Source organism: Haemorhous mexicanus, chromosome 3 (assembly GCF_027477595.1).
Source record: "Haemorhous mexicanus isolate bHaeMex1 chromosome 3, bHaeMex1.pri, whole genome shotgun sequence".
Taxonomy (NCBI): domain Eukaryota; kingdom Metazoa; phylum Chordata; class Aves; order Passeriformes; family Fringillidae; genus Haemorhous; species Haemorhous mexicanus.
Window position 1 is genome coordinate 1337605 of NC_082343.1, and position 12528 is coordinate 1350132.

The window sequence follows — 12528 nt, forward strand, 5'->3', positions numbered from 1 at the left end:
CCTGCCTGCCCTTTAGACCTAATGAATTTCAAGCTGCATTCTTTGATCAAGATCACTCTTTGTCTCTCATCACTGATGTGCTTTAAACATCAGCTACTTTTCCCCGAAGGAACAAAAAAACCAGCACACTGACATTTCTATTTATTGCACCTGAGGCACGGTGAATAATCCAAGACTTGCCTTTTCCTCCTTTTCCCATAACTTGCCAGTGGATGTGATAGCAGAGGTTGTAGCAGAAAAGGCAGCCCTCTGCAAAGGGAGAAAATCCTCTGATGGAATGACCTGAACTGCCTCTTTAAGACCACTGCAGTTTACTTGGCCTTTCTCCTTAAGGGAGGGCTGGTCAACACTTGCCACACGACTTGAAAAACAAGGTGTCACAAATGAAGGGTTAACAAAAAACTATTCCTGCACTGAAAAGGCAAGGTGGGAGGGATTTCTGTTGGCACTTGCTTTCCCTGGAACATCAGAAGGGTCAACATTTGCAAGGGCCTTGTTCTGACATTCCTCCCCAGAGCTCCCTGAGAGATGGCTTGTGCCTGAGGAGCTCATTTATTACACTTTCTCTGACTCCCTGCATGGGGCTCAGAGACAGCAGAGACCAAATTCTGTGTTCTGCTTCATATCAAGTTGGTAAACAGGTTAAAAAGGGAGGATTTTTTAGATGTGTTCAACAGTGATCAAAACTGTTTTGATTCGAACAATCAGGATATTTAACATGGCCTCAAAGCACACACAGCTCATCTGCAATGCCTTAAATATTGCATCCTCAGGCCACAGTGCCCAACTGATCAAATATTAATTTATTTCCTCTATTGCATTTACAAATAAAAAGGAAGACTCAGATTCTTAGTTACTCAGATGGCAGGAGTTAGTCAAGATTTAGAGCAGCCAAGCTTTCACAAAATATGATTTTATCCACTTTAAGGTTCCATTATCAAAGAGAAAACAGCCCTAAAATACCAATTTCTGTGCTGTTTTAGCCAATAGATTATGGCTCACTGCCTGCTGGCTAGACAGGAAAGTGAAAGAGAAGGACATAAGCTTCTGATTTGGGTGGCTTTCCCTGCTCCTTGATAAGGGACAGCAATTTCTGCTGGTAAAGCTTTAGCATACCTTTTCATTTTCCTTCGTAAGCATAGCTCCTTTTTTTCTCCTGAAGAGTTATTTCAATTGCTTTCATTTCTGCTGTGTTAAGATTTCTCACCCTGTAGAGCTCTGCATTTTCAAGCCTAAGAACAGCACTTCCCTCTCAGCTCTTCGTGGACCACCACCAACTCCTTCTGTCTCTATTCTTCTGTGTCAAGGGAAAACTGGAAATCGTGGTTTTGCCAACTGGCTAAAGAAGATTAGCAGAAATGGGAATTTGGCAAGCAGAAATGCCCCCTCCTCCCTGAAGGCTTTCATCCTAGGACCTTTTTGCACCTGGCCTAACAATCCCTGTTGCTGTGAGGTGATAAAATAATCCCTTGCTGTTGTTAAATCCCAGCAGGCTGCAGAGAAGCTCTTTTCACACAATCTGGTGAAGGCCAGGATGTAAAAATGCCCTCTGGAAAGTGTTCTGGGTGGGGATGGCTGGAGGCTGGGAGCAGAGCCCACACCAGTGGAAGTGGGGAGAGGAGCAGCTTTGGGATGTCTCTTGGAAATAGATAAAGCAAAAGTTCCCACTTCATTAAACAGGATTGAATTGTAGAGAAATTGGAAGAAGAAGAAGGAAGAAATCCAAACCCAAATGTGCTAAGTGTAGTTTTATGTTGTGGGTTGGACAGAGGAAACTGATGGACCTGCACAGAAAAAAATACTTTTCTAAGAAAATTATATTGACTACAAGCCTTATCAAGGGCTCTCAGCAGGCAAAATGTGATGCTGCTACTGAAATATTGATGTGTGTTTGGGGAGCCAGAGTGTAACACCTCATTCCTGAGCTAAAATTTGTATGTAACACTGCTTCTACTGTGATTATTTGGGCTTTACAAGCAACGTTCTGAACACCAGCACACTTACCAGGGGCATAAATCTTGCTGAATAAACTCCTTGGGAAAAAAAAAAAACCACAAACCAAAAAAAGATTGCACATTTCTTCTTGGGAACTGAGTGGCCCAGCTCCAGAGTTGAACTGTGCTTCATCTCAGGCCAACTCCCACTTCCAGCTCAGCTATCCCTATCTGGGCACACTCCCTCCAAAGCATTTGCTGTGACAGACCTTCACCTGCCCGGTGTGTTACCTTTGCTATGTCATCCTGGAATGCCACCAGGTTCAGGTAGGAGATGTTGACCAGGTCTGGCCCGTACACCACGGTGATCATCCGGCTCTCCAGGCGGCCTCCCGCGCTCCCGGCGTCCAGCAGCTCGCGCAGCTTCGGGTCCTGCAGGGACAGCCACCAAAGGGTTAAACACTGCTGCAACTGCACTGCACTGAAAGAGGTGCAGGAACTGCCAACACTCCCACTTGGAACATCTGTGCCGTTCTAAGCATTTGAAGCTGGTTCTGGTCTGGTTAATGGCTCATTAAAATACTTGAAGCTGTGAGCCCAGGATGAAAAGGAAATCAGTGCTGTAAATCCTCCAAAGCCTGGAGCTCTGTGCTGGTGCTGTACAGGCTCAGAGCTGTCCAGCTGATGGCTGCACAGTCCTGTTTGCAGTCATTCTGCTGAAGAAGTTCAGCAAACACAAACTGTCCTGCTTGTCAAAACAACACAATCTGTCCAAAGGCTACTGTCCTCAGCAGTGATTTCAATGGATTTTAGATGAAACTGAAAATGAGAACTTCAGTTTTTCCTAAGGAATTAAGAAGACTTCTGGAATTAACTTTCTTAAACTCTCTGAAATTAATAACAGAATTTTGGCATTGCCCTCCTCTTCCTTCTTCTTGTTCAACAGGTCATGTATTATTGAAATTATTAGTTATATTCCATTTAGATTTAGCTTTTAGCCTTTCCCCCCCAGTTTGTATCCAATACAGAACCATGGACTCATTTAGCTTGGAAAAGACCTTTAAGAGCATGGAGTCCAGCTGTAGCCCCTGCACTGCCAAAGGCACCACTAACCCATGTCCCCAGATGCCACCTCCACAGGTCTGTCAAACCCCTCCAGGGGTGGTGACTCAAGCCCTTCCGTGGGCACCTTGTTCCAGCCTGCCAGAGGAGTCACCACCTAACACTTCTGTGAAGGAAAGCTGCATTCAAGGATTTTACCAGCTATTAATAGCCTGAACCTCAGCTGCACTGGCAACCTAAATGTGAGTAAAAACCTCAGGTTATCTGGTGACTCTGCTCATTTCTATTAGGCTGCTCCATTTCCAAGAAATGCACTCAGTGTGTTTGAAATGAAGAAAATGGGTCCTTGGCCTCACAGTGAAGTTTATGGAGACAGATGAAAAGCTGCCCTGCATGACTGGATTCAGCCCTTTGGAAAGGGCCTGGATACTGTGAAAGCTCAGCTTTCCTAGAAGGCAAGACTGCTCAGTCTCCTACAAAAACTAAAAACTGGCTAGCAAGGGAATCCCTGTGGGATGGCAGAGATCAAGTTATTTCAAAACTGACACAATAAATGCTCTGCACTTTGAATTTCACTCTCCTGTGAACCCTCTCCCTGCACTGCCTGTTTGTAGTATTCTTCATATTTAATAACTTTTTGAGTAAGTATCTAAATTTCCACCAACTGATACCAATTAAATATAATACAGCAAGGTTAAGATGATAAAAAAGGGCCATTTGTCATGGATCTTGCAGGAAATCCTGTACCAACAAGACATCAATCTAAAGGGCATCTCCTGATGGGGATCATACCTTCTTGGAGGCAATGGAGCTGTGTGTGTGCTCATCAAACACTTCACCAGATTTAGGAAAACATTTCTGGAGCATGAGGTAGAAACTGAAAAGAAAGTACAAGGCTGTCTATCATAAGTGCTGAGCCTCTTTAAATACTGGGTATGATGCCAAGTGTTACAGGAGAACAGACAGAATGATCCTATTTAAGGGCTCTGTAAATTGTGAATATCATTGTGCTCCCAGACAAAGATGGTTTCGTGGGTAAACAAGTTAATCACAGCCTTTCACGGGAGAGAAAAACAGGAGGGGGATACAAAAATAGTAGTTGTGTTTCAGAGATTTCAGAGGATTCAAAGGAGAAAGACAAAGGAATGGTATCATTTAGATCTGGAGAAGAGCTGGAGAAATGCCCTGCAGTTGCCAAGTCAGTCATGGGGCATTACTTGATGGGTTCCTTTCTCTTTTATTTACAGGCTGGATGTTTCAAAGCTTTGTTTTATGTCTCTGGGAGATGAGAATCCATCTCCTTTTCACCCTCTGCCGTTCCAACCCCAAATCAGACAGATAAATGCCTCTGCTCAAGGGCCTGTCTGGGAACAGCATCATTCTTCCTGGGCTCAGACAGAAGGGGATTGTCTATCTGCTCTCCTCCTTCCCATCACTGCCACTGCTCCCTCCCTCTCCCTGGCTGAGCCTGCTGCTCACAGCTCTGCTCTGGGTGATGGACTGCAGTGGGAGCACCAAAAGAAGAGGGCAGAACCTCCTCCTGTATTTCCACCTGGCCTGGGGATGTCTCAGGGGTGAATCACACTCCACTTGGACCAAGACAGGCCTTAGCCATGGAATAAAGAAAGAAACATATTTGCAATGAGATGCTTTTTCCAAGGAAATTCATCAAAAGCAAAGTTATCTGGCACTGGCTCGGTTTTCAGAAGTGCAAATAAGTGGCAAACCAAGCAATGTGAGTGTGGGTTTGGTTTTCCAAATCCAAGGGGATTTTTGCCAGGTTTTACAAGAAGCAGTTAGACAGACCGTTGTCTTTGGGCTGCTGTGTTTAATGGCTAAAATGTGAATTTTTCTGCTCTGTTTAAGGCTTGTCTAGCAAAGTTGGAAGCACACAGTCCATGACAGCAGTGCACTGTCCAGCACCATCCAGCAGCTGTTCATGAAGGGAATACACCTCCATTCCTGGGCTGTCTCTGCAACCTGCTGGGGGCCCCACACACCCCAAAGACATATTTTAATAGCTGCTTTTTGGTATTTTTTCAAGTTTTCTATGTCTAAGTTCAGTGCAAGAGAATAATTTTGATGCTGACATGGCTCACAGCCGTGCTGACCCCTGCCATGGCTGTATTTGCCCTTCAGGGGTGACAGATGCACTTGTCAGTGACAACCTTGCCCTCAGCTGATGATCTAGGTATAATTGGTGCTGGGATCTGAAACTCTCTCACACCAAACTCCACTGCCAGCTCCCACACTCATTCCTCATTCCTCAGCTCCCTTGTTACCCCTTTGCTGCAAACACTGCTGAGGAGATGAGCAAAATATCCTTTCCCAACATCTTGGAGACTCAGTGCTCTATGAACCAAAGCCCTTTGGAAAATGCCAGCAGGTTTTCCCATGGAGATGGCAGGAAAGCACATGGGGGAAAAAAACCCAAACCAAGCAGCAAGACCAAATTTAGCTTCTTTTATGGAAATGGGATTGATTTGGTGATTCCATTTTTATGGAATGACACTGGAAAGCCTGCTGCTGGTTGGGGCTGTGTTTCATACACTGGCTCAGGAGTGGACAGATGGGTTTTGGGATAAGTCCTTTGCTAAACTGGGGCCTAATTAGCAACATACTGAGCTCTTTTTTTGGACATTCAGAAGAATGAAACCTATTTAATATTGATTACAGTAACTTCTGGAACACCTGAGCTGCTGAAGTTTGGGAACACACCCATGGGATGGCCAATAAACAGCAGCCACTGGCAATACCCACATAACTCATCCAAGTTCCCTTTGTAGCTCAGTATTTTAAGTTTTTGATGTTTCCTTTTGCTTCTTGCAGTCAAAAGGGATCAGCTTGGCTTTTCCCTTCCACTGGAGTCTATTGGAGCTTCAGCTCAAGGACTGGAGGTGCCTGAAGACTGCCCCAGAAATAGGTCAGGAAAATCAGTGTTTGGATGGGACAGTGCTGCCTAAATTCCCAGAGGGAGATGGAATTTGTGAGCAGGCAAATGTGGAGGAGGTGATAAGGATGGTGTTGGCAGCACAAAGAGCTTTAGAATCTATCAAAAATCAAATTAGTCATGTCAAATTGGGACTAAGGTTGGTCAGAGGATTATCTGCTCATTGGAAAAAATCTTCCCTATTTGGTTCTGCTGTCTTGGGAAACTTATCAAAGAAAATATACCTTAAATCAATGGGAAATGAAGAGAGAATAGAGAAAAAATATAACCTGAAACATTAAAAAAAAAAAAAAAAAAGCTTATGGAAGTCCTTCATTTTCATGAACAAATGCAAAGTAATGGCTTTTTGTCAGAAACCAGGGTCCTGTAGACAGATGGATAAAAATAGATTTCAATCAGACTTCCCTAACTTGCTCCTGCTGTATTTCCTTTTCACTGGAAATCATAAGAATAACAGAAACTTAGAGAGGCACCTCAGCCACATTACAATCCCTGCTTGCCACTGTGACTGGTGTTATTGAAATGCAGGTCCTAACCCTGAAATCCCAATTAGTGTGTGCTCTGCACAGCACAGCAAATGCCAAAACATCTTTTATTAGGATCACCAGCTCTTCCCACTGCTTTTTTCTTCTGAAAACCTGCAGCACACCATCTGCCTGTGGAAAGGCTCTGCTTCTTCATACAGGGTTAGAAAAGGTTCTGTGGCACCCAGACGCTGCTTTCAGCACACCAGGGAGCAGCAGGCCAGCCCCCTCTGCTCACTGATGCTTCCCAAAGCTGCAGTGCTGCCTCAGGTTTGGCTTTTCTATTGTTCAGGTTCTGTGCTGCTTTAGTGTGTGGGTCTGGGCTCCATATTATGGGATGGTGAGCTCTGTGCACAGAGCAGGGAGACAGAACAATTCCTGCTCCAGCTGGGCACCAAGGACAAATGAGCCAAATCTCAGCCCAGGAGCACAAACCCCGTGGGCTGGAGAGAGAAAAACAAGCAGGGTGGGAGTGCCTGGGCTAAAGCTGGGCTGGGACAATGAACTGCAAGGTGCAAATGGAGCAGAGCTGATCCCAGGGAGAGACCCCGGGAGCGCTCGTGCATTTTGGGGCCATTTTGGGTCATCTTGGGGGCAGCCCTGGCTGGGCTCTGGTGCTGCCATGGAGGAGATCCTTGGAATCAATCCCTGCTTTATCTCTCTGCTCTAGGCCAGCCTCCCCAGGGCATCAGCAGCACCATCTCAGAGAGCAGCTGCTGATCCCTTTAAAAAGGAAAGGAATCTGCCCAGTGCTGAAGGTTTTCCTGGGTGTGATGGTTACAGATAATGTGATGGCCAAGCCAGGTGATTATCCAGAGAATCAGAACTCCGTGGGTTGCTGGAATAGGTGTGCAACTAAATATTGGGAGTTTTTGGTGAAGATATTAATTTGCAATGCAAAAATCTCTCAAAAGTATCTCACACTGCCATAGGGTACTTCAGAATTCCCTGCACTGACACTGTCATGGTCTCCATCACTACCTGTAACTATCACAATCCCAAATCATTGCATGTGGATCCTGACAACTTCAGGAGAGACTTGAAACAAAAACAAAACCAACAATTTTCATCTTAGTTTTCTGCTCATCAAAGTGAGATTTCCAAGCACTCAAAAGTGCATTTATATTTTTCTAGCTCAGTATGTATCCCAGAAGAGGGAATATAGGGGAGGAAGGAAGCTATCCACATATGCAAAGACTTTTCCAGGAAACACTGGAGTTTGAGGCTTAAATTAAACAAAGAATCTTCCTAAATTAGGGCTTTACATTGTGACTCCATTGAAGGCAGAACTCCCACAGATTTTCTACAAATAGAACAAGGTCTTGTCTTCAAGAATTCCTTATCACAGAGTGTTTACCAACAAAAATGTATATCCATGCATATATACAGACAGCATGGGTATCTCATATATCTGACCCAGATTTCAAAACACCAGCTCTGAACACTTGAAGCCCCAGGTAAGTTGCTGGCTTAGGGGCAGTAACATAGGAAAGAATGGGTGACCCCTAAAATCACAGCACGTACCCCTGTGGCCAGCTGAGCACTCAGCTGAGCTGCCAAGCCCCAGCTCTGCTGCAGTGACCCAGCCCAACCCCTCAGTGCCAGCTGCCCAGCACAGAACACCAACTAAAGGCAGGAATTTCTTTGTAAGGCTCTCAGAATTCCTTTGTGCCCCCTGTGGCACCTGAAGCACACAGCTCTTCTCTGCCAGGCTTCTGGGCTCCATGATGATACCTGAGAGCTGCTTCTCATCTTTGTGTGTGCACCAGCCTGACCCTCAGAAACAAAATGTCCTTCTCAGCTGGCTGAAATTCACTGCTAACAATCCCCACACAGATCTCAGCGCTGGCTCAAACTCCCTTTGTGCCACACATCACTAAGAGCTTCCCATCAAGTGCTCTGACAGACTCATCCTTCAGAGAAATCTTCTTCTCTCCCCTTTGCTGAGAGCAAAGTCAAAACTCTCAAGTTTATCTTCCAGCAATGCCTCTCAATGTCCGTGGGTGGGAATCACATCTGCAGAACCCAGGGACAGGATTTTGTCTGTCTGTCTCAATGACAGCCATGAGAAATGAACAGACTGCAATTAAGATATCAAAGATATTCAAAACAGTGCTCTCCACACTCTCTTTCATGCCACACAATACACAGGAAGTTTGAGAGCTAAATGGATTTCCATCTATCAAGTTATCCTTACCAAAGTCATTGTCATTAAACCAGAAATCTAATTAGCCCAACAAACACTGCAGTATGGTTTCAACACAAATGTCTTCACACATTTCACAAAAGAGTATCAGATCAAGACATAACCAAAATATTTGCAAATAAATTCTCCTCCTTTCTAAGGTTTCAGAATGGATTCCAAATTTGGTGTGATATCACCATGGCTGCCTATGCACAGAAACAGAGCCAGGATCTTGTTTAAACACCCCAGTCATCCAGACAGCATTTCTGTGCAAACCAAGTCCCTGTGCACATAACAAGAGGAAGTTTCTTTAAAAAATAATCTCACTCATCGAAACTGGTCCCAATTTGACCATCTGCTCAGTTAATACAAGGAATATTTCTGACATATGACACAGCATGAGGTAAAAGGAGTCAGAAATGCTTTAGTCAGTCCCTAGGGAAGGAGATCCAAGGCATCCACTGACTCTGCAGCAATCCCAAATACCTCAGATGCAACTAAAACCCCAGGGCTGTTCTTCCCACAGATCTTCTCAGGGAGGGCAGGGTGCCATAAACCACACCTCAAACACTCAGTGCTGATTAACCTTCTCTATGAAACACCTGGTCCACAACAATGCCTGGTTTTCCTAAAATAGCTTGATCCAATTCCATGCTTGAAGTAAGAACATCAATACAGCAAGTTTACCAGGACCAGGCTATGACAAGAGTGAAGAGACTTCTTTTTCTGTGGCATACAGCTTTTGAGGAAGAGAGCACACGTGCCAGCTTAATCCATATTTTTCTTTGGCAGAGGAGTAAGAGGGAAGCCACTCTCTGTCTGTACAAAGGAACTTTGGAAAAGAGAGGACTGTGGCAATAGACATTTCCAAACAGAATTCGAGCTGTGAGCTCTGAAAATGCAGGATGAATTCATGCTGCCTTGCTGTGACACCTATGTTGAAGACATGGGTCATTTAAAAACATCCAAGGTGATAAATCAGTATTTTTATAACACTTAGGGACACCCCCCCAGACAACCTGCCAGTCCCATGCCAGCCACCCCACCAGGAGGACAGAATCATCCTTTGGAGAAGCTCCCAGGCCACACCAGGCTGAGGGAGCAGCTATGTGCTGGACAGCCAGGCTGACAGGTCTCTTTTCACCTCCAGTTTTCACTGACACCATCATTTCTGTACCAGATGTGCTGCAGAAGTTTACTGGGGACAACACTACAAATTCACTGATGGTAGTTCAGAGCCAGATTTGGTGAAGATACTGCTGAGAGTACAAAATCAGACTGAGTTCTGGGGCAGAGGCAGAGAGATGCCCACAGGATATCTATGGCAAACACAGTGAAACCAGGATTTTGTCTGAAATACAAAGGGAATTGATTGCACGTGCTGAGGAAAAGCCCAGGGAGAAAACCAGGGCCACCTCATTCCTCTTTTCCTGACCTTTCTCACAGTTTCAGTGACCCCAATCCAGCTTCCCTGGGGCTCTCATGCTCTCATGACAGAACATGAAGCAAATATTCAGCCTGGATTTCATTTTCATTTTCCATCCTAACACTCACATTTCTCAAGATGTTTTTTTTTCTAGGCTCGTGGTATTTGAGTTTTAGATTGTTTGCAAGACTGTGTGTTCTAACAAAAAACAAGTGACAGTATAAACCATCTAAGTAAAATCAGACCAAATGTGGTGGTTTTCAGTGCTTTTGGATGTGGTTGTGATTAACACAAAAAAGCTTTACTTATCACAGTGCAAATCTTCATTTCTATTGATGCCAACTCGAAAAAGGTGAAATACTGAGCAGCTAGACCATCACAACCTTCCTCTAGGTGTTCTCTAACTCAAACATTTTTTACCAATTTTATCAGCTGCAGATGGATCATTATTTTAAAGATGACCTTTAAACACACACACTTCCCTTCCCTGCTTTTCCTTCCTCAAATTTCCACGAGTTTTTCTTTAATTTAATTTTAAAGGAAGAGATGAACAGACAGTGGGGAAAAGAAACTCATCTCATTTTCATGTCACTTTTATGAACTCGTTTTCTTTGCTCTGTATGAGACTATTGCAAAGCCTATAAAAAGTCTTTAAATGAAATTAATTCTACAGGAACTTGCACAGCACCTAAGGGCAGGAATAGCTGGAACAGCACTTTCACTTATCTAGAAATCTCACATGCGTTGTTCTTCCCATTCGGAATTGCTGTGTAGAGTTAATTTAAGTGTTACTTCAGAGGCTGAGGCACAATCAGCTCTTCGTTTATCTGAATTTGTCAAAGTCTGAGCTGGAGGAGAGGCACTGTGGGAATCCCACCAGGCTGCAGGACAAGCACTTGCATTGGAATGCATTCTTTTGTTCTTTGGCTGGTGGAAAGGAGTGCACCCAGCCGGTCTGCAGCGCTGCCTGCACCAAGAACCCACCCCACAGGGACAGAACAGATGAAACCCAGAGAGGCAGAACTGAAAACATCTGACTGATGAGCTGCTCATTACTGCAACATTTCAGACACACTCAGCAGCAGAGGAGAAAAACAAAAAAAAAACCAAGAGAAGAGGCTGTGTGCCATGCCAGCAATATTTTGTTCACTCTTACCTGTCTGAGACACATTTTGGTGTCTTTGTTTTCAATTACAAAGTCACGTGGGATGCTTAATGCTAAAGGTTTCAATTTACGTGATTTTAATTATTGTAAACACTCACTGCTCCCATTACCTTAAAGTATTTAATTCTAGGAAACTCATTTGCAGCATAGGAAAGAAAAATAAACCATTTCAATGATGATGCAACAGAAGTGGAAATTGTTTCTTTCTTGGGCTGTAGCAAACACTCAGCTCCTGCAAATCAGCCTGTGAGCTCAGAACAGGCTCTTAATGGCACATCTGATTGATTATTGCTGGCTAATGATGAGCTGTCCTGCACTGTCCTGTGTCACAAAGCCTTCCCTGCCCCCTAGGGCAGAAGCAGAAATACACGTAGACACCTGACACCTACAGATTGATGCCAAATGAGCCCCACAGATGAACTCATTCCCTGCAGATCTTGATGGAGCTGTCCTGGTTCCTGGGGACAACCCAGCTCGGTGGGAATTGGAGCCAGGGGACCACAAAGCCGAGGGACTTGACTCTGAAAATCCATAAAATCAGCTAAAAACCACATGGCAAAATCATATGGCAGATGCCACTGCCTCAGATGGCAAAGTTAGTAGAGAAGAAGAAATGTATAATAAAAATCAAAATAAGACTTCTTTTTACAACTTGGTCAGTGTCTATTTACTCCAGAGAGGAGGATTTTCTCTAAGTACATTTTAACTTTTAAAATAAGTATCTAACAGAAAAAAAAAAACCAAAAAACCACCAACTAGAAATAGGCTCCTGGTTTAGAAGACGACATGACTACTGAAGAAAAAACAAACCTAGTAAAATCTCCAAGGAGCACGAGTAAGAACCACAAAAATGTTTTGCTGGCTGAGGAGGGAGAGACAACAGTGAATAAATGCAGACACTGGATTTGGGTGGTTTAATTTCAGCACCTGTGGAATACAGGAACCATCTTCAGTCACTGCCAGGAAAAGGACACCCAAGCACTGATGTCTCTGGCAAGCAGCTGCAGAGAGGAACCTTCAGGGGATGCCATGGACATTATTTCAAGGCACTGGTTTTGTACTCCACGGTTTTGAGAACTAATTGGGGAAGGGAATATACAAAGGGTGGCTGGATCAATTTAAAATCAAGCCTGAGGAACACAACCCATCACTTGGAGAACAGTGCTGAAAATCCTGAGTGTCACAGATCACATATTTGTGAGCAGCCAGGCAATGTGAGAACACCAAGCCATGGAAGAGGAAAAATCAGTACAAGCAGAAAGGGATGGAAATGGTCCCAAAA

At 44.3% G+C, this 12528-nt stretch overlaps 1 protein-coding gene across 3 annotated transcripts in view; it reads right to left on the bottom strand.

The window, feature by feature from the left end:
• Positions 1 to 12528, bottom strand: part of PLCB1 (phospholipase C beta 1) — a 345096-nt gene that overhangs the window by 143668 nt on the left and 188900 nt on the right. For all 3 annotated transcript variants that reach the window (XM_059840472.1, XM_059840473.1, XM_059840474.1), the window contains exon 4: positions 2226 to 2366. In XM_059840472.1, coding sequence (XP_059696455.1) covers positions 2226 to 2366 — 141 coding nt within the window. The remainder of the gene's footprint in view (positions 1 to 2225; positions 2367 to 12528) is intronic.